Source organism: Pongo abelii, chromosome 11, assembly GCF_028885655.2.
Source record: "Pongo abelii isolate AG06213 chromosome 11, NHGRI_mPonAbe1-v2.0_pri, whole genome shotgun sequence".
NCBI classification, from domain to species: Eukaryota; Metazoa; Chordata; class Mammalia; order Primates; family Hominidae; genus Pongo; species Pongo abelii.
This window is the reverse complement of record NC_071996.2, coordinates 105,025,875-105,048,650: the sequence shown is the minus strand read 5'-3', so window position 1 is coordinate 105,048,650 and position 22,776 is coordinate 105,025,875. Positions and strand designations below refer to the sequence as shown.

The 22,776-nt window shown below is 37.6% G+C and overlaps 2 protein-coding genes across 5 annotated transcripts in view; one reads left to right on the top strand and one right to left on the bottom strand.

Moving 5' to 3' along the window:
* The window catches only part of CDK15 (cyclin dependent kinase 15), a 135,577-nt gene extending 118,218 nt beyond the window's left edge, over positions 1-17,359 (bottom strand). Inside the window, exons 1-4 of the mRNA XM_024243736.3 lie at positions 17,201-17,359; positions 4,828-5,117; positions 4,289-4,380; positions 2,557-2,605 (exon numbers count right to left, since the gene is read on the bottom strand). The gene's annotated coding sequence lies outside the window, so the exon portion shown is untranslated. The remainder of the gene's footprint in view (positions 1-2,556; positions 2,606-4,288; positions 4,381-4,827; positions 5,118-17,200) is intronic.
* Positions 1-22,776, top strand: part of ALS2 (alsin Rho guanine nucleotide exchange factor ALS2) — an 81,948-nt gene that overhangs the window by 1,970 nt on the left and 57,202 nt on the right. For all 4 annotated transcript variants that reach the window (XM_024243234.3, XM_054549665.2, XM_024243233.3 and 1 more), the window contains exons 2-5: positions 10,250-10,329; positions 11,810-11,964; positions 17,236-18,173; positions 21,273-21,630. In XM_024243234.3, the coding sequence (XP_024099002.1) occupies positions 10,310-10,329; positions 11,810-11,964; positions 17,236-18,173; positions 21,273-21,630 (1,471 nt within the window). In that variant the 5' untranslated portion in view covers positions 10,250-10,309. The remainder of the gene's footprint in view (positions 1-10,249; positions 10,330-11,809; positions 11,965-17,235; positions 18,174-21,272; positions 21,631-22,776) is intronic.

The following is a 22,776-nucleotide window of genomic DNA, read 5'->3' as shown; positions in this document are numbered from 1 at the left end:
ATTTGAAACACTTACTTTGGGCACTTTGACTGTTAAAGAAGCAAAGGGTATGCTAAGAACTTCAATGAGTCTTGATGTTAGTGTTTTTGTAATTAGGTGGAATCTCCTACCTTTTCATGAAAAATGTGGGTTTAAAGCAGTAGCTGCTGGGTCCATTCTAATGGTAATCTCAAAAATGTGACTGACTTGTAAAAATCTACAATTATTTATTAATGTGAGACTAGGTAAAGTATGAGTTGAAAAACTAGGAAGAAAGGCAGAGTGGTGATTTTTAAGCTTGTATAAAGGAAGGCCTGTTTTGGGTACTATGAGGTACCTTTCTCACTCAGAGGCATGCTGTGACGATTTGTGACTTTTAAATCATTTAGCTCTTTTTATAACTTTGTGGAATTAAATCTACCACGTATTTCAAGTGTATTCAGAATATGAATTTTCCTGGTAGAGTTTTAACAGATTTTTTTCTCTTAACCCTTCATTGATGACCAAACAATTTTGTTGTCTGTAATAAGAAAGTACTCGGTTTTGTAGGGTGTCAGTCCTTAAGAAAATGTTAGGTAGCCATCAATAAAATAGCAACAATCTCTGGCTTGTTTCTTTTTCATGTTGCATTTAGTTTTCCTTTCCCTGTCTCTTGTTCCTCTGTATATGTGATGGTGCTTTCTTTAGCTTATGTCTTGATGTTTGCCTGCATGTAGCTGAACTGATTGATCCAGGTGGGTAGAGGAAAAAATATTTAAATTGGTAGTTTTTGGAGCTATTGTATATTTCTTTTAAATTTGAAGAAAATTTACAGTTTTCTCAACACCTATGAGAAAAAGACTGGGGTTTATTGGCAGAGGTTCGCTTAGCTGCTAGTGAATTATGTCCAGAGAGAAGATCAGCTTTCGTCTCATTAATTCCACAAATTGATCATCTCATGTTTCCCTTAATTATCACATTTTAAATATTTTTCTTTTGAGTCATCACACAGTTCTTCAGTTCACATGGCCTCCCTATCAGGAAGGGAGTGGTTTAGACCCAATAATGGCATTTGGGTGGGCTAACATTCACTCCAGGATTTTTTTTTCTTCCACAGCCTAAATTTTTGTAGAGCCAAGATCTTAACTAAACTTGGGTCAATTGCCTAAGCAAACATATAACAAGGATGATTATAGCAGCTCTTTAAAAGAGCAGTAAAGTAGAGCAATCCAACTGTAAAGATTAGTAGGGAAATGGATAAACTGGTTTATTCATGCAATTCAATACTATCTTCTCATAAAAATGAATGAGCTAGATCTATACTTACCAACATATGTACATCTTAAGTATGTAATACTGGGTGAAAAAAGCAAAATGCTAAAGGATTTATACAGTAAGATGCATTTGTGTACACTTTAAAAGCAACATAATAGCATGCATTATTTATTGATATGTGTATATCTAATGAAAGTACATAAAAGTAAATATAAAAACGTGGGAATGGGATACATTAACTTTAGAAATAGTAACTAATTCTGAGTGGAGTTTCTTCATCTCTGTAACTTATTTTTTCTTGTATTTTAAAAAACAGCTGAAGCCAATATGATAATATATTAATATGTGTTAAAACGAGATGATGAGTACATAGATTTGTTATTTATTTTTACAGTTTTATGTATAGTTAAGATAGTTTGTGAAACTAGCACTTTAACATTTTTATTTATAATCAGGGCTGTTTCCCAATATGCTTGCTTTATTTTACTTTGTACCCTCAAATTAGGAGACTGGAAAAAGAACTCTTCTCTCCCTGCAATAAGAAAGGAATGTGCCAGTGCAGCTCCACTATGTAAAGTGTTTCTAAGGAGAGAAGACAGACCAATTATTTGGTCAGTTTTGCTTTGCTGTTTGTGCTTCTGGGAAAATACTTTCTTTAGGACATGAAGCCTGCAGGGGAATTAACATTCTAGAGATGCTTGGGAAATGTAGGCATATACCAATCATGAACTCTGGAAGTATAGGGGAGCAAGTTGTATAATAAGGACCTGAAAGGAATTTGGACATAGAGTGACTCAGATACAAAATTACTACAGATTTGTGTAGTATTAACATTAACACTTTAAAAAGCTTAACTTGGTTACATTTTATTACAATGTAGTTATCTTGAATTTATACCTTGAATGGAAGTATCCCAGTTATTGTTCAAAGAAAATAATTGTCTCTATAGATATTAGTAACCTGATGACAATGTGTTAAATGGTTGACTAATGAATAATACATTTAGTAGCTGATCCCTAATGTAACCTCAGTATTTAAACTTGTGAGTTAAACAATATTTTCATTTCTGATAAAGAATACCTGCTACTAGCACTATTAAAGTAAGTGAAACTTGTATCACCAGAATAATATTTTTTATATGTGTATTTCATGTTTAGTTATGTGGCCCCTGAATGATCCTAAGCGCTAAGTGTTATCAGTTAGTAAAAGAAGTCATCATACTTTGAACTGTAAATCTAATATTGCCTTTAAAAAATTGTGGCCATTTTAATAAGAGAGTAGTTGCAAATATTAACGGAATAAGTAGTTTGTATCAGGACTTACCAGGACATTCACTGTACCATGTAATAACAGGCACAAATAGTGGCAGTACCTGGGAATTTGAAATTCATTTGTTAGTATTATAATATTCATCACAATGCATCATGGGATTATTATTTAATAATCCTGAAAAATGTGTTTAAAAATATGCAGTGGGTACAAAAAAGAGCTAAATGGGCATTGCTGGGAACATATTGTACCATGTTTACACACTTTCCCCCCACTCCACCATGAATAATTTCCGATTTAGAGGATCCTCATAACCAGGAGAGTGTAGTTTCAGTAAGTTTCAGCATGAAATTAGCAAGGCATTGAAAAAAGACTGTAAAGTCTTCCTGTTTCTCATTGCACCAAAAGCTGTCTGTGTACTAAGGAGAAAGGGAGAAAGGAACACTTCTCTGAGTTGTTTAACCGTTTTTAAAGTGACATGAGATAAAAGTGTCTTCATTGTTAGGATATACCTTTAGCAAATTATATATGAGAGTTTCTATTAGGAGAAGACACTTTTTTCTTTTGTATCTGATACTGACTTTTATTACAGGCACTAGAAATCTATAGCTTGGAAGTCTGTGGATTGGAACTGAAAATCAGGGGCTGTATCTTTCACTCAAGCACTCACTTAAATGTAACCAGCTTGTTCAGAATGATTATTATGGGTACAAGAGTATACCAGTGAATAAGTCATAGTCTCTGACCTCCAGGAGCTTAAAATATATTTTGAATCAGTGACTTAGTGCATATCCTATTAGTAACAACATTATAACTAATAAGTAGCTTTCTAGGCCAGCCTACCAAATATATCCAATGCCTTAATTTACTGAATTCCCTTACTCTGAGTCAAGATTTAAAGGCTCATTGGCTCCCATACTGGTATCAGGCAATGCTTTCTGTGCAGCAGTTAAGGCTGAGAGGCGTGGGGTTCCAAGTGGCCTTCTTGGTGGTTAGTTGGCCAAGGTTTCAGTGCAAGGTGAGTTTTCCTCAACCTTCCACAGTGGTTGGGAAGGCTTCAGTGGCAGGATATCCAGGAAGTAGCAGTTGTTGTTGGTGTATAGATTATTTGTAAGTCAGGTGTTTGAGTCAAAGGTTACCATAATCCATGTGTAAACATTGACCTAGCCTCTAAAAGCAAATTATTTATTAAGCATTTACCATGTGTAAAATACCAGACTCTGTTATTGTTTACTGCAAAGTGTAAACTCTGGTTTACTACATTGTAATAATATGTAACCAACTCAGACTTTAAAAAGGAGGTATTAATGGCTATAGGAAATTGATGGTAATTTTGTATCCAAATCACTTGTCACTCTACTACATTGTAATAAAACGTAACGAACTCAGACTTTAAAAAGGAAGTGTTAATGGCTACATGAAATCTATGGTAATTTTGTATCCAAGTCACTCTATGTCTATATTCCATTCAGGGCATTATGATACAGTTTACTCATCTATTATTTTTATTGCCTTTCTCTCTGAATGTCTTGTCATTCTAATCACTGATTAACATTACTCTTATAACTACAATTATTACTGTTGTTTTACTATTTTAAACCAGTAATTGAGACAGGAGAATAAGACTAGGAAGGCCCAGCTTTGCTAGTGTAAATTAGCTTTTTTATCCCTTAAGGGTACTGTCTAACTCTGTAGAGAGCCATTATTCTAATGAGAAAGAGAACATACTAGTATGGAAATTTCTTAAGGGTGGGAACTCATGTATTTACAGATATTTATTGAGTACCTGTTATATATCACGACTAAGCTGCTGGGATGTACTGGAAAATACGATATTTGTCACTCTGCTTCCATGGAAATTTTAGACTAGCATAATACCTGGAACATAATAGATGAAAAAAATACATGTGGTTTTAGTGGTTGAAATTTAAGCATTTGAAAGTTATTATACTTATGACTCACAAATTTACCTTTCACCGAATTAAGCCAAAAAGACTTTATCTAGAAAATAGTTTAGTAGAGATGAATACATAGGATCCTGCGTGATTTAACTTTCTCTTTGCATTTGGGATAATAGACTCAACACATTTCTGTACCACATTTAAAATTTATATTTATATCCTGCCTTGTTCCCAAAAGGATTTAAAGCAGCTTACAAAAATGTATAGCAGGGTGGGATAAAATAAAGAAACAGAATGAGTACAGCCAGGAGGGAGATTAGACTATACAACATGCATACTGTGAAGTCCTCGTCACTTCCAGGTACCATCATATGGAACCCTTATCCTCCCACCACAAAATATATAATTCTGCTTATATCTGTACCTGTGATCTCTCTTCTTTCGAAAACGTAGACCTTTCTTCTTATGAAAAAAACAATCTCTCCACATATATTCTGGATGGCATCCTCCTTCACTTTGTCTAGGACTTTGGCTCTGCCCACTGTCCTCATCATCCTTGTATCCAGGATCACAGCCTTTGTCATGCAGACATATTCAGCTTCCTCTCGTCTCCCCAACCTCCAGCAAAAGAAAATCCTTCATTTTCACATTCCCCTCCAGCTACTGCTCCATTTCTTTGTTTGCCATTTCAACATTTTTCAAAAGGATCACCCACTGAAAATAAAGATATTTCCACATTGTCATCTCCTGTTTATATTCAGCTTACTTCAATCTGGTTTTCAGTGCCCAAACAAACCACTGAGATTGTGGCCATGCTCAGCAGTTACCTGTGTTGGCAAATCCAATGGACACTTTAGTTATCTTACAAGACCCCAGCTGCCTTGACCTAATTGACGTCCTCCCTGAAGTGCTTTCTTTGTTTTCATGTGCCCACGGCAGACCACTTCTCAATCTCAGTCCTCTTTGTCCAATCTTCGTCCTATCCAGGTGCAGGAGCTCCTTAAAGCTTGACACTGCGCTTTCCTTTCTCTTTCCATATACCCAATGACACTATCTATTGTCTTGTTTTTAAACATTATCCATACGCCCTCCCAAGTTTAGCAGCAGCCGAGACTTTTCTCTTGAACTCCATGTTCATATATTCAACTGCTCACTTAATATGTACTCTTGGGTTTCTCACAGACATCTTGAATTTAAAAATAAATTTTATCCTACCAGAATCTTATCTTTGCTTCAGAATCCTGTCTCCCTCACTCTTGCCCATTTCAGGAATGGAGCCACCAACACACAGCTATTTGAGGCAGAACCAGGGATCATTTCTGATACCTCCTTCTCCTTGGTCCCCCACCTTTGTCTAATCACCAAGTACTAGTTGTTCTGCCCCCAGAGCATCTCTCATTTATTCACCTCTTCACCAAATTGGCAGTATTGTATGAAACTTAAGAACCCAGGCTTCCTTCCTCCATTGAGAAGATGAGCCGATGGAGTATTTGCAGGCAGGATATTCCTTGCAAAAATTCATTTTGGTGCTCCGTGAGTGTTCACCATAAAATTGGTTTAAAACTTTTGAAACAAATGTAAATCATTGTTATTAAAATAAATCATTGGCCCTTTGCATTGGCTCATGCCTGTAATCCCAGCACTTTGGGAGGCCAAGGTGGGCAGGTCACAAGGTCAGGAGTTCAAGACCAGTCTGGGCAACACAGTGAAACCCTGTCTCTACTAAAAATACGAAAAATTAGCCAGGTGTGGTGGTGTGCACCTGTAATCCCAGCTACTCGGGAGGCTGAGGCAGGAGAATCATGTGAACCCAGGAGGCAGAGGTTGCAGTGAGCTGAGATCACGCCATTGCACTCCAGCCCAGGCGACAGTGCAAGACTCCATCTCAAAAATGAAAAAATATATATATATATCATGAAAGCATCCATAGACTGTCCCACTGGAAGCAATGCAACTCCCCAGTGTACTCTCCAAAATGAAGTAATGTTCAAAGTACATAAAAGAAACCAAGTTAAGTATAAAATAGTTAAAAGTTTTGGGACTTCTACTAAAAAATGATAGTTGTTTTTGAATATAGATTCCCGGTCCTTTATTCAAAACCCTTGGGTCCTTTATTCAAAACCCTTGCGTTTTGGAATTCAGATTTATGTTTTGTTCTTTAGAATTAGATGCATAAACCATATATTATATAACACTTCCTGTGGGATCTGTAGTGCTGCCCTATTATATTCATATTGATATTTCTACAACACGATGTATGAATATTCACACCAAAGGGATAAAAGTGATAAATAACCTCGTATTCGTTCAGGTCAGATTTTGCTGTCACATGAGTTCAGGTCAGATTAGATTTTGCCACCAAAAGCATTATTGAAAAAACTTTTAATTTTCAGAGCTATAGATTTCTAGTTAAGGTATTATAGACCTGTAGATGGTTGTAGCTCATCTTTCTAACAATAGTTGGGACATCTAGACTAGATTGTTGTTGTTGTTTTTGTTGTTAAGGGCGCTTCCAGATCATGATGTTAAAATGATATCCTTGGCTCATATAAGACAACTTATATTTCTCTGTTAGATGTAACAGAAGGATGTGTATCCAGTGGAGTCTAAAAGTGGCATCAGTTTATTAAGAAGCAAGGTTTGCTCTTTGTTTAAAGGGCCACCTGGGGTTTAGTTACTTTACATATCACTGTGAAGGAGATAATAATTTGAAGGATAGAGTGGTATGCTTTAAAGTGAATCTAGCTGTGTCCTGTGGTTCGGAAGGCTGAAGTCTGGTTTGCTCATTTTACGGAGATGCCATTTATCTGTAGAGAGGCCGTGCAAGATAAGAGAGGGTCCCACAGTAAATGCTGTTTATGCAGCATCACATGGCTTCTTTATCAGAGCTGGTTAACAGGTCTATGCAGGAAAGTTACTGTAACAGAAGAAAAGCAACAGTACAAGGATCTTGCCCTCTTAAGGAATGTAAAGACCTTAAAGCTCCTCTAGAAGAAATATCCCCAGAGGAAGTTTTATGATTAGGCAATTTTATAAAAATTTAAAATGTTAAAACAATGAAATAACATACAGAAATCTGAATGCTATTTGACTGGTTGAGGTGAGTCTTAATAGATTTCCTGGAGAGACAATCATAAAAATATTAGAAAGACAAAAGTTTTTCATTTACTTTCTTTTCCTGGATGGATACATAATTGAGAAAGAATGTTAGATTAAATGGAGTTGGTAAATACCACCCTTACTTAAGTATATGAGGATAAAACTTTAATAACATAAGCTCCCCACATTTAGTTGCAATATTCCTTTTTAGTTATGTTTCCTCAGCAATCAGTTTTCTTTTCTTCATTGCTCTATTTGAGTTTCAGGCAGACATATCTTGTTGGAAGATGTCAAACATATTAAACACCATTAAAACAAAATGAGATAGGGGCCGGGCGCAGTGGCTCAAAGTGGCTTATGCCTGTAATCCCAGCACTTTGGGAGGCCGAGGCAGGTGGATCACCTGAGGTCAGGAGTTTGAGACGAGCCTGGCCAACATGGTGAAACCCCGTCTCTACTAAAAATACAAAAATTAGCCAGGCGTAATGACGGGCGCCTGTAATCCCAGCTACTCGGGAGGCTGAGGCAGGAGAATCGCTTGAACCTGGGAGGCGGAGGTTGCAGTGAACCGAGAGCGTGCCATTGCACTCCAGCCTGGGCGACAAGAGCAAAACTCCATCTCAAAAAAAAAAAAAAAAAAAAAAATCTGTAAATATTGCTATAAAAAGATGTGTATGAAATTGTATATTAGTTTTCTACTGCAGCTGCAACAAATTGTTATGAACTTAGTGGCTTAAAATAACACAAATAAATCTATTATCTTCAAGTTCCGTAGGCTGAAAGTCTGACACGGGTCCTGTAGGCTAAAGTCAAGGTGTCTGCATGGCTGCTTTTTTCTGGACACTCTAGGAAAGAATTCTTTTCCTTGCCTTTTCAGCTGCTACATGTCACCTGCGTTCCTTGGCTCATGGCTGCCTTCTTCCATGTTCAGTCAGCAATGTAGCGTCATCTCTGGCCCTGCCTCCATCATCATGTCTCTCTGATTCTCCTCCTGCCTCCCTCCTCCACTTTTAAGGATGTTTATGATTACATCGGGTCCACCTGCATAACCAGGATAATCTTTCTATCTTAAGGAGAGTTGATTAGTATCACGCAACCTAACATAGTGACAGGTTCTGGGCATTAGGACCTGAACACCTTTGGAGACCGTTATTTGGCCTGCCCTATATGTAAGTAAGAAAAGAAAGTTGTAAAAACAGTTTGTAGAGTTTTAATTCCATTTAGGTTAAAAAAAATGAGTGGTGGTGATAAATAATATTGAGTAAGGTGTAACCAACTTTAAGAAAACTGTACTCAAAAATCTGGCACTAAGAGAGAATAAAGGTTGACTTTATTCATTTTATCAAAAGATTCTCAACATTTTTGATTGTTAGTAGGACAAAATTCCATTTACATATAGTGTGTCAGTTGTGTGAAGTAAGGTGTGCTTGTGTGCTTCCACATCCTCGTAAAATAATTCTCTGGCTTCCACTACATATTGTTGAAATTTAATCAAGGGCGTAGTAACTCCATGATCTCTGATAGATAAGCACAGATTAGATCTGGTGGCAGAATTTCTCTGTACACCATGAACTGTGCATTTTACAAAAGGCTAATTACTATCATGGACAAAGCATAGTAGCACTTAATTGTATTTATTAAATGAATAGCATTTATTAAATTTATTCAGATATATCTCTTGTTAACATAGTACCCATTTTCCAACTTTGAATGATTCATAATCTTTCTAAAATAAACATTAGGTAGAAAGTAATTTTCTTCAGATGTACAGATGGGAAATGGTAAGAATTCACAGGCAACCTGGAGGAAACAGATGGACCCTAGATCACTCCTGCCAGTATGGGCTGTTTCCAAAACACAGTGACCATTCCATATCCTCTTGCAGAAAAACCACAAATTTGGCCCCAATATTTTTATGGTTTACACAAATAAGACCTAACTGCTTTTGTTTTCTTGTGTTTTGTTACCCTTACAAATGTGGATTTCTGAGTTGAAATGCACTCAGCATTTCTGTCTATTTTTCTGTCTCTTATTTTATTAAATACTGAGTTTCTAAACTGATGGGCCATGATATTTGTAACCATAATTTTCATACAGCTATTTTCTATTAAAGGTGGATTTTAAAACAGCTGATTTAAAATTCAGACTTCTTTCTTTCAACCATTTGGGTTATGAGGCATGTTGGTCTGAATTGAAGATGATTTGGGGAAAATGTTCCTTCTTCCAATAAGTGGAAAATTTCCTATTTTAATGATATAATTTTTGTGCATTACTGAAAAGTATAAATTAAAACTACTTGAATCAGATACATTACTGAAGAGATTTTAGAAAATCTGAGTTAATTGGTATTTAAGTCTTCATGCATTCTAGACAGAGCATTTAAAAAGTAAGCTTAATGTGTATGTACTTTTTGTACTTAACACATTGATTTTTCAGATTGAACTTTTTTCTTTATAATAAAAAACAAAATCTATTGCCTGGAAGAGTACAGCTTAATTGTGGGTAGTCTTTTCTTCTTCTGACATTACATTTGACAGTCAACAGGCATTTTTATAAGCTTAGTGGGCAGGCTCAGCCTATGTTTGACTTTGGCAGGCAAGATATGAAATAGTTTAAATAGTTTTACTGCATATTTATTTCCTAGTGAATGTGCACTTGTTAGAGGGCTGCTTTTTTTTTTTTTTTAATGTCTGAGGGGTAAAATATTCTTTTACTGCTCTTTTCCTTACTTGTACTGTACTGTTTAGGTCTTGATAGACTTTCTGTAAAGAAGGAATGATTTGGTGATGGAGTGTTCCCACTGACCGATGGACTCAAAGAAGAGAAGGTAAAACCATTTCTTCTTTTTCTCTTATCCTGCTAGGAAAACATAGCAAACAGCTTCACATATGTGTAGCTTCTCTTCAGTTTAATTTTCTTGTTGATGGTTGTTAAGTGGGAATAGTGACATTTGTAGTTAGTTCATCGGTAAAGATAAAATTTTAAAAAGGCTAGTTAGTTGTAAGCTTTGTAAGAAGCACTAAATGTCTTCATTTCATCATTTTAAAGTGCTTGTAGCCATTTTTCCCTCACAAATAATTTCAGGTTTTCAGAAGTAGCCTTGCTAATCTTAATCATCTTCCATCTTTAAATAACTAGTTATAGAAGATATTTAAAAGGAAGGTTAAATGTGTAGTGTTCCTCCTATAGAACCATGGTTATGTCCAGTTATAATTCAAGGGAATATTATTTAGCAAATGTAGAGAAATTCTTAGCTATTCAAAAGAGTTTCTGTGCCTCATTAAAATTTTGGCATCAGCGTTCTAGAAAAAAGAAAATGAAAAAATTTATTACCAATGGTGGCACATATCTTAACGTGCCCTTTTCTTAGAAGAAGGCAGTTAGGATATGGTCATTACTGTGCAGCTGTGTGTTTTGTATTCTTTAACCCAAAATCATCAGATGTGTAGAATTCTTTAGCTAGAACTTGAGCAAAGCATTAAGGATTTTACTGATATCTATTATAAACTTGATTCCTAAAAATTTAAATAGCAGTTCTACACTTAAACTCAACATAAAGTGAAATATGAATTCCTGTTTCTCATATTGTTCTCATCAAGTCTTTTTACTTACTATAAAATTTTATGATAAGACTTCAACTTGGGCATGTTGTAGCTTTGATATCTAAACAAGGAGTGAATATATTGAGAAGTTAGAATCTTGGAATTTTATGCTACCAAATGCTAAAACTTCTAAAAATAGCCCAAGTTTTCTTTGCTTCTTAGATGGAGAAAAGTAATTTGTGGGTTTAGAGTATCCTTCAGTCTTTTTTTTTTTTTTTTTTTTTTTAGACGGAGTCTTGCTCTGTCACCCAGGCTGGAGTGCAGTGGCAAGATCTTGGCTCACTGCAACCTCCGCCTCCCGGGTTCAAGTGCTTCTCCTGCCTCAGCCTCCTGAGTAGCTGGGACTACAGGTGCGCGCCACCACGCCCGGCTGATTTTTTTTTTGTATTTTTAGTAGAAACAGGGTTTCACCATATTAGCCAGGCTGGTCTCGAGCTCCTACGTTGTGATCTGCCTGCCTCGGCCTCCCGAAGTGCTGGGATTACAGGTGTGAGCCACCACGCCCTGCATCCTTCAGTCTTTATATAAATAGTTGTTTTACTTTGGCTCCTGTGAGCATAACCAATGCATAAAATAGGTGCTAATTCAGCTATCTGACCCAGTCATCCATGTGCTGGTAAAAGATACAATCATGAAAAGTATTAAGAACAAAGGATACCATTCTGAATTGTAGAAACAATTAAGCTATGTTTCTTGATGTTTTAGCTCAACAGAGGCAGAAGGATCCAAGGAAAGAGGCCTGGTCCATATCTGGCAGGCAGGATCCTTTCCCATAACACCAGAGAGATTGCCAGGCTGGGGAGGAAAGACTGTTTTGCAGGCAGCCCTTGGAGTGAAACATGGAATTCTTCTGACTGAAGGTAATGAAAAGAATGGCTTAACAAATACGAACTGCAATGCTAACAAATGCCTGAGTGTGGAAGGTCAGGTATGGGAGTCGTTGGATGCTAGGGGTTCTTTTTCTTTTTCTTTCTTTTTTTTTTTTAATTTTATTATTATTATACTTTAAGTTTTAGGGTACCTGTGCACAACATGCAGATTTGTTACATATGTATACATGTGCCATGTTGGTGTGCTGCACCTGTTAGCTCGTCATTTAGCATTAGGTATATCTCCTAATGCTATCCCTCCCCTCCCCCCTCCCCCCACCCCATAACAGGCCCCGGGTGTGTGATGTTCTCCTTCCTGTGTCCATGTGTTCTCATTGTTCATTTCCCACCTATGAGTGAGAACATGCGGTGTTTGTTTTTTTGTCCTTGCGATAGTTTGCTGAGAACGATGGTTTCCAGTTTTATCCATGTCCCTACAGAGGACATGAACTCATCATTTTTAATGGCTGCATAGTATTCCATGGTGTATATGTGCCACATTTTCTTAATCCAGTCTATCGTTGTTGGACATTTAGGTTGGTTCCAAGTCTTTGCTTTCTTTTTTTTTGAGACTGAGTTTTGCTCTTGTCGCCCAGGCTGGAGTGCAATGGTGCGATCTCAGCTCACCGCAACCTCTGCCTCCCAGGTAGCTGGGATTACAGGCGCTCACCACCATGCCCAGCTAATTTTTTTGGTATTTTTAGTAGAGATGGGGTTTCACCATGTTGGCCAGGCTGGTCTTGAACTCCTGACCTCAGGTGATCCACCCGCCTCAACCTCCCAAAGTTCTGGGCTTACAGGGATGAGCCACCACGCCTGGCCTAGGGGTTCTTAATGAACTGTTTCTGTTTTCAAGATATATTCTTACTCCCTTATCAGGAATCAGATTAGTTCTTAAATTTAAAATATACCATTAACTAGAATAAAAGGGAGAATTATAGTTTTAAAATTTTATGGTAATAAATACATGAAAAATTAACTTTTTAAAAGGTTACCTATTCAGAGACTCTTGCTATAACTTTTGTTCATTAAGTCTATCAGAATACTAATGCTAATAATAGCTAATGTTTGTTAAGCAGTTGTGTGCCAGACACTATATTAAGCCCTTTCCATGTGTTATTTCACTGAATCTGCACTACTACCTTATGAGGTAGCTTCTATTATTATTCACAGACAAGGAAACTGAAAGTCAGGGAGATTAAATTTTCCCAAGCACACACAGCTATTGAAGTGTCAGAGTCAGGACTGGAACTCAGTCTGATTTCAAAGCCTGCTTTTAAAGCCACTTGGCTGAACTTTCTCAATATAATTTTTTTTCAGGCATGAATAGCAATTCACAAAGCATATTATAAAATCTATGAGTCTATTACAGAAACGTGCTGTAATTTATAGAGGTACCTTTAATCTTAATGGCACTTTACCAACTCAATCATGACAAATTTGATTTGGGCACCAACTGCCATCTACTTCACTAATTTATAAATTTCTGCTCTGTAAGCATTTATTAAGGTATTAAATAATGCTTTGGTATTTTCTTTCTAGGAACTAAAGGAAGACAAATTCTAGGAAACAAGGATTAAATCTGGTCCTGGTGGTTGTATGGGATAAACATGGATTTCTTTCTAGTTTGTTTTATATCAGTTTTATTATAATATTATTCTTCAGGACTTTAAAAACAATCTTACTTTAAAAGTGTGAACTATATTCAATACCTGTCCTATGAGATTTGAAATATATAGTTCTCAAGCAAATATAAGTGGAATTCTGTTGTTGTTTTCAATAAGATATTTGGGATATTTTCATTAAGCTAATGAAACTGGCTGGGCACAATTACCTATGCCTGTAATCCCAGCACTTTGGAAGGCCAAGGCAGAAGGATCCCTTGAGCCTAGGGGTTCAAGATCAGCCTGGGAAACATAGGGAGACCATGTTTCTACAAGAAATATTTTAAAAATTAGCCAGGCATGGAGGCCCGCACCTGTAGTCCCAGCTACTTCAGAGGCTGAGGCAGGAGGATAGCTTGAGTCTGGGAGACCAAAGCTGCGTGCAGTGAGCTGTGATTATGCCACTGCACTCCAGCCTAGGTGACAAAGTAAGATCCTGTCTCAAAAAAAAAAAAAAAAGTTATTCGACTATAAAGATGGTATCTTTAGAATGATACCTTCAAGGCTAGGACAACTGAAGGAAAACTTTTCAAAAATATTTAAATAGCCTATCATTGTTCATGTTTAAGCAGTGTCCTGGTATTAAGTGTCACAGTTACCAAAAGAAAACGTCGTCTAACACAAATGTGTGTTTGAGATTGCATACAGATCTCCAGTGCTATCTTTTCCAGCTGAGGAAATGGTTGAGTGCTAGAAATTTTCAAGGTTCTTCATCTCTATTAAATATGACCATTAGCTCATAATTCAATGAAGATACCTCATTGATTCACTTTTATTTATTTATTTTTTGAGATGGAGTCTCGCTCTGTTGCCCTGGCTGGAGTGTGGTGGCATGATCTCAGCTCACTGCAACCTCCGCCTCCCGGGTTTAAGCGATTCTTCTGCCTCAGCCTCCTGAGTAGCTGGGACTACAGGCCAGTGCCAGCATGCCTGGCTCATTTTTTTTTGTATTTTTAGTAGAGACAGGGTTTCACCATATTGGCCAGACAGGTCTCGAACTCCTGACCTTGTGATTCGCCCGCCTCTGGCTCCTAAAGTGCTGGGATTACAGGCATGAGCCACCGCACCCAGACTGTTTCACTATTTTTTATATGCTCCAGTTTTTGTTTTTGTTTTTTAAGGAGGGGGATCTAAATATCCATTTCTTTGCAATGCTCTTTCTAGTGGAATAATGTTAATTGAAAGACTTGGTGAGCTTTTTCAAGTATACTGTTGTATTAGGATACAAAGTTTAAAAGAGCTTAACCAGTGAGCTTATTTTCTCATGTCAGTATTCTTGATCCAGACTATACATTTCCTAATAAATGCACATATCTTCCCTCTAGCCACTATTGAGTCCTTACTTATATAGATGATGTGATGAGTTAACTTGAGTGTATACGTGTATCTGCCATGTATAATAGGTCAAAGATAAAGTTTGCATGTTTTCATCATCAACTCAATTGCTGCCTTATGATAAATAAAACAGTGCTTAATTCTTCATTAATTAAAAAAAATCATAAGTCTCTGGTCATATGGAAAAGAAAGGATAGTGGGCTTGGCTCAGTATTTTTTAAAACCCATAACCAAGTCTTTGTTTCATTGAATTTTTAGCCAGCATAGATTATGTGTACCTGCTCCCAAGCTCCCACAATACTACAGTAAAATTAAGACTTGGTAGCATAGCTGGACATACATAAGTTATTTATATACCCAACTCACTGGTGCCTTTCATTAATTCTAAAGCTAGCCAGTTATTCTGACAGGTTCATTTGCTTTTTTGCTTTGTTCTGTTGTGATGATTTGCTTTTTATTTTCAACATTTTTTAGGCTTACTTCACTTTATTTTTCTTGCATAAAACCCCTATGTTGTAGCCACAGCTGGAGCCTGGGTTCTCTGTCCGGAGACTCTGGTGTGGGTCTTGACGAGGTGGCCAGTGAATTCCTGATAGGGAGACTGGGTGAATACAGTCTCCTTCCAGAGGTTGGGGGCCAGTTAGCTGTAGGTCTTGGAGATGGCATCATAGGTGGCCTTGGTGAAGTTGGCCAGGGTGGCAGTGCAGCCCCTGGCTGACGAGTAGCAGTCATCAATACTGGCCATCATCAGCAGCTTCTTGGGCACTAGGGCTAAGAGAATGCCAGTGCCTCTGGGTGCAGGGATGAGGCACACCAGCACAGAGCCACAGCAGCCTGTCACCTTGCAAGGGACCGTGTGGTGCTTGCTGATCTTGTTCCCCCAGTAGCCTTTGTGCATGGGGACAATGGAGAGTTTGGCCAGGATGATAGTCCCTTGGATGGTGGTGGCCACCTCCTTGGAGCAAGTGGCCATTGTAGTCCCCAGTGGCAACAAACACCTGGAATCTGGTGTGCTGGCTGTGCACATCTGCTTCTGCACTGGCATAGTCTTCAAAACCTCATCCTTGAGAGAGGTCCCCAGGAAAAAGTCAATGATCTCAGACTCCTTGATGAGCAGGGAGAAGCAATAGATTTTCACCAGGACTTGATCTTCATGTCTTTGACCAGGCAGCGCAGCTTGGTCGTGGGTGTCCACTCCTTATTCTCAGCCTTGCCTCCTTCAGCTCTGTGGCCCCGACCCTGGCCCCAGATGCCACTGCCCAAGCCTCCACGGAAGTCGCTGTGGTTCCCTATCCCAGGGTCCCTGGGGCCTCCGGGCCCTCCTGCTGCCCTAGCTTCATCTGCCATTCGATGTTTTTTCAGAGAAGAAGCTGATTTGCTTTTTAAACAAATCTCACCTCAGAAAGACTAGCTAGTATCTAGTACATAAAGTCCAGGGTGAGCATCCCACATTAAAAAATCTGAAATCTAAAATGATGCAAAATCCAGAACTTTCTGAGCGCTGATGTGATGGTGCTCAAAGGAAATGCTCATTGGAACATTCAGATTTGGGATGCTCAGTCAGTAAGTATAAGGCAAATATTCCAAAACCTGGACCTGAAATCCAAAACACCTCTGATCCCAAGCATTTTGGATAAGTGATACTCAACCTGTATATTTCTGTAACATCTCAAAACTATATATAACATGACATACAACGTGAAGACAGCCATGTCTTGTTAAGAACTGGTGCTTCCTGTACAGCCTAGAGGCATAAAGTTAATTTCTTAGTTTTGGCCAAAATGAATCTCTAATATTTTTAAGCCATTGCATAATTTTTTGCTGTTCCAACTTGTTTAGTAGTAGTGAATTGTAGACATTAGTGAATGTGTCTGTTTTGTCTTATTTTTTGCTTGTTTTATCTTAACATGATTATTTATTTTGCCTTTGAACACTTGGAATCTGTTTCTATAATAGCCTGGATGATGGCCATTAGGAGTGGATTGATGTGAGGAGTTTGTAGGATGAGGCTGAAGGAAAGGATTAGCCTCCTGCACTTTGTAGAAATTCTCACTATAGTGCAGAATATTAAAAAGAGTCATTTTTAAAAAGATGAATTAATGTGAAATACTGTGTGCTTGAACCAGATTTCTACAACTGCTTTTGAAAATTTAAAAAGAAAATCCAATTTGGTTAAATCTAGAGGGGACTAAAAGTTTGCCGTTAAAATTTTTGGTTAATTCACTAACCTTTTTTTTTCTTTTTTCTTTTTTTTAACCTTCAGATGGTGAGGTCTACAGCTTTGGGACTCTTCCCTGGAGAAGTGGACCAGCGGAGATTTGTCCAAGTAGCCCCATTCTAGAAAATGCCCTGGTTGGGCAATATGTTGTTACTGTGGCAACAGGAAGCTTCCATAGTGGAGCAGTGACAGACAATGGTGTCACGTACATGTGGGGAGAGAATTCTGCTGGCCAGTGTGCAGTAGCCAACCAGCAGTATGTGCCGGAACCGAACCCTGTCAGCATTGCTGATTCTGAGGCCAGCCCTTTGTTAGCAGTCAGGATTTTACAGTTGGCATGTGGCGAGGAGCACACTCTGGCATTGTCAATAAGCAGAGAGATTTGGGCATGGGGTACCGGTTGTCAGTTGGGTCTCATTACCACTGCCTTCCCAGTGACAAAGCCGCAAAAGGTAGAACATCTTGCTGGGCGAGTGGTACTTCAAGTTGCCTGTGGTGCTTTCCACAGCTTAGCCCTTGTACAATGCCTCCCTTCCCAGGATCTGAAGCCAGTCCCAGAACGATGCAACCAGTGCAGCCAGCTCTTGATTACTATGACTGACAAAGAAGACCATGTGATTATATCAGACAGTCATTGCTGCCCATTAGGTGTGACACTGACAGAATCTCAGGCAGAAAACCATGCCAGCACTGCTCTCAGCCCCTCCACTGAAACCCTTGACAGGCAGGAAGAAGTATTTGAGAACACTCTTGTAACAAATGATCAGTCTGTTGCTACTGAACTGAATGCAGTAAGTGCTCAGATCACAAGCAGCGATGCCGTATCCTCTCAACAAAATGTCATGGGAACAACTGAAATTTCCTCTGCCAGAAACATACCATCATACCCTGACACCCAAGCAGTCAATGAATACCTGCGGAAACTGTCAGATCATTCAGTAAGAGAGGACTCAGAGCATGGTGAAAAGCCAATGCCATCTCAGGTACCTGCTCAATTTTATAAAATAAAAATATGTCTAGAGTTGAACCGTATGAACTTTTCTTTAGAAACTTTAAAATGAGTAAGGCTTGGTAGCATTTTTTATTTTTTGAGTTTGACTATAATTTTGTTTTATCAGGCAAGCCTAGATAAAGGAAAGAACCTGGATTAATTCAAAATCACTCTTTATGTTTGTTCTGGCCCTTTATGATATTGAAAGGTGTCATGTTGGGCTTGCTTTATAAGTAGGAGCATTTCATTTTTTTTTTCTTGCTAGTACTTTTTTTCTATGGCTAAAGTACTGAATTTTGGTGGGCCCTGAATAGTTTAATATAACTAGAGATTCACAAAGATTCTTCTTGTGTTTGTAACACTCTTCAGAATTCTGTAGAGAAAAGTCTTTTTCTTCTTTAACAGGGAAGTTTGTTTTGTGGCAGATCCTTCAATTGTAGGCAGATTTAAAACTTACAGGCAATTACATGTTTCAGTTTTTTTCAGTTATAGCTGTGGTCCTTACTGGGCTTAATTTGAAGAGGTGGCTAATATTTTATCTTTTTGTTTGTTTGTTTTTGAGATGGGGTCTTGCTCTGTCACCCAGGCTGGAGTGCAGTAATGCGATTGTGGCTCACTGCAGCCTTGATCTCCCAGGTTCAAGCGATCCTCCCAGTTCAGCCTTCCAAGTAGCTGGGACTACACACATGCCACCACACCTGCTGATTTTATTTTTAAGTAGAGTAGACCCTGTTGCCCAGGCTTATCTCAAACTCCAGAGCTCAAGCAATCCTCCCACCTCAGCCTCCCAAAGTGTTGAGATTACAGGCATGAGCCATCATGCCCAGCCTATTTTATATATCTTATTAAAACTATTTTCATTTTGAAGATTTGTGGTAGAATGAACAAAAGCTGTTTATCAGTAGCACATGGTAAAGTTTGAGTTCCCGCTTAAAATAAATTGTTTTAAAAGGATTATTTCTGTTTTACTCTTCGTGTGGCCTTTTGATTTTGCTTTACCAAAACTCTAAGAAAACAAAACAAAAGATCATAATCATAAAAGATCTGTCCTGCGGTGTTTCTTTTTAGGTTTCTGAAACCACATAGCCTCTTAATTCTCGATTCTTATTGTTTACTCTGTCAGAATGCGAACATGAAGGTATTTTTAGAAATAGTCTTTATTTCGCAGTCTATTCACTGAAACTTGTGGGTATTTGAGTTTTTTAAAAATCAAGGATAAGCTGTTTGGAGAAAGGTATTATAAATCTGAACAAAGCAAAAGTAGTAATTTAACAAGAATGCATGTAGAAGATTCTTAGACTGTACATGCTTATCACATTTAACTTACTTTGTTAAACATTGGAAGTTTTTGTTACTTATGCTAGTAACAATGTGTGTGTTTCTATTGAATTAAATTTAACTTATTTAAATTAAATGTGTGTTTCTATTACATTTAATTTATTCTTTGTAAATAACATCTCAATCATACAGCTAATTCACAAGGAATTTATGTGTTTTAGGGCAAGTTTTTTCTCTTCTGGAGAGATATAACTGAGACTCCCTCACTTGGGAAATAAACCAAAGTATTACTGGTTGACTGGAACTCCTAAAATTATATATTTCATCAAAATTGCTAATCATGTTTTTTGTAGGGGAGGGCTTATTACTATATTTTTAAATATAATTAAGTAGAAGGAGCCAGTTAGAACAGTAGTTCAAGGTTTATATAAGGTAGAGTTTTGTGACTTTGCTCTACCTAGTGGTTAAGAACCCCCTAAAATAGTTACCTCTAAATACTGTCACTGCTTCTGTAAGGAGCCTTTGTAAACAAAAAGTGGGCATAGTGACACTAGTTCTTCTGAACAAGCTATCATGGGAGCTGTATCACCAAAGAAGTAATAGGCTTTGTATTTCTTTTTCGTTTTATTAAGTATATTTGTTTATTGACTATTTACAGACTAATTTGCATGGAAATAGCTCTTTTGAGTTTAGCGTTTAATTCAACAAAATGTTTTGAGTACTTACATGTCAGGCACTTCTCTAGGTACCAGGAATTATTCCTTTAGGAAGTCAGAAGCCAATGTTAAAATATACAAACACACACACACACACACACACACACACACACACATTATGTTTGTATTTTAGTTTAGGACGAAGGAATGTGTATATTCCCTTTGAGATCTTTGGGTACAATAAGAAGCAAATTTTTCAATATGATCTATGCTGATGAGCTGAAAGCTTTTTTATGTGTTTGGTAGGTACATTTAATGACCTTCCTTTTTAGGGAACAATGATGTTTGACAGCTTAGAGTAAATTTCAACTGATTTTTTCATTAAGATATCAGAAAACTTTAGTTTGACTTTCTAATACACCTCTAGAATCACACTAAGAACACTGGTTCCAAATGTTTAATTATTAACCTACCACATTTGCCATCTGTGGTAGCAAGAGCAAAGGTAATCCTACAGCTTGTCTAGCCCCTGGGTCATAGAAAATAACTCATTGATGAGCCAGTAAAGGCACTCGAGTTGAGCATAATTTGGGAGATGATAGGTTACAGGTATAACTTATTTTTCCATCTCTATATGCTATATCTAAATTTCAATTTATAAAGCATTTCAGGGAAAGTTTTTTTTCTTTCATAAAATCTATTTTTTTTCCTGCCACTTCTAGGTAGTAGTCTGTATAAATTTTCCTGAAAGGGATGAATAATGAAATTTGCATTTTTTAAACCTTCTGTCCAGGGCTGTCACAGTGCACTTGGCATTAAAGGCAGTGTTTTCCATGCCTTTTCTTCTCCCTCCCTTTTTACTGTGTTTAATTTTATAAAAGCAGCTGAGGCTTATTTTTAAATACCATAGAAAAACACAACATCTAGACAAAAGGAAGTACTTTTGGAAAAGGAACTGTATTTTGAGTACTCATTTCCATTTAGTGTGTTAACTCCATGATCAAGAAGAGAATACCTTTAGTTGAAGATGAAGAGAACTTCTGTCGTTTTAGGTTCTTACATGCAAATAGCGATGGATATTAGACTTTCTTTTTATTGATTGCTTATTGTATAAGGGATTATATTTTTATGTAATTTTTTATGTGTGTATATTTTAGCCTCTTGTAGAAGAAGCAATTCCTAATCTCCACAGCCCGCCTACCACAAGCACCTCAGCCCTAAACAGCCTGGTGGTCTCTTGTGCATCTGCTGTTGGTGTGAGAGTGGCTGCTACTTATGAAGCTGGTGCCTTGTCACTGAAGAAAGTTATGAACTTTTATAGTACAACCCCTTGTGAAACTGGAGCTCAGGCAGGCAGTAGTGCCACTGGCCCCGAAGGTTTGAAAGATAGCAGGGAAGAACAGGTTAAACAGGAATCAATGCAAGGAAAGAAAAGTTCAAGTCTTGTGGATATCAGAGAAGAAGAAACGGAGGGAGGCAGTCGAAGACTCTCCCTCCCTGGATTGTTGTCACAAGGTAAGGAAATAACCAGGTTTTGTGAATTGACTTTTGGGGAATCCAGGATGCTCCTGACATCACATGCCGTATTATTAAAAAAGCTTTCCTAATTATGAAGCTGACATATTCAAATGTCAAAATTTATTTAATGGTGGTTTTAAAAGAAAGTTACATGTTTATCTGCTTTAGATATCACTATAAAGTTAGAACGTCACTTTTTCTTGATGTTTGCTCCTGCTTATGAACCTTATTATGAATCTTATTTTATTGTTCTGGAGTGTTACAATGCCCTTCTTCTTTCCTAATTGGGACCTATACTCCAGATTGATGAGGTTGCAGATGTGACCATTGGCTAAGTGAGGAATTACTGTACTTGACTTGAAAGAGGAGAGAATTCTTAAGCTTCAAGAAGAGAAAACTTCATTTGCTGAGACCATAGGCAATAAACTTTTTAGAATATTATGCAGTTGGTTCTTCTCCTTTTCTCAATCAGTTCAGCAGTCTCAGCCATCTGGACTTGTGCTTCTCAAGAGTGGCCTGCAGACCAGCAGCATCAGCAGCGTCTGGGAACTTGTTAGAAACGCAGACTCTCAGGTTCCACTCTCAACTTACTGAATCAAAACATGCATTAGAGCAAGATCCCCCAGGTGATTAGTATGCACACTAAAGTTTGAGAAGTATTGGATGAGACCAGGATTTGGCAGACTTTTTCTGTAAAGAGCCAAAGAGAAATATTTTAAGGTTTATAGGCCATCCTGTCTCTGTGACAACTACTCAGCTACGCTGTGGTTATGTAAAAGCAGCCAGAGACAATACGTAATGAATGAGCGAAGCTATAGCCCAACAAAACTTTATTTACAAAAACATATGGTAGGCCCTATTTGGCCCATGGGCTATATAATTGACCAACTCCTGGTTTACATGATTTTGTGCAAAGCTCAAAAGTTAGGAATTCTAGACTGCACTAAAACTTACCTTTTTTACTCTGTACCTGTTTCTCCCCTCGTTCTACTTATTGAACACTCTTGTGCCACTATTACTCTGCCTCATAATTCTCATTACCACCAGATTTTCCTCTACACAAATAAAACTTAAGTCCTGATTAATGTGACTATATATATATATAAAATATATGATGTATAAGAAGGCCTATGATCTCTATTA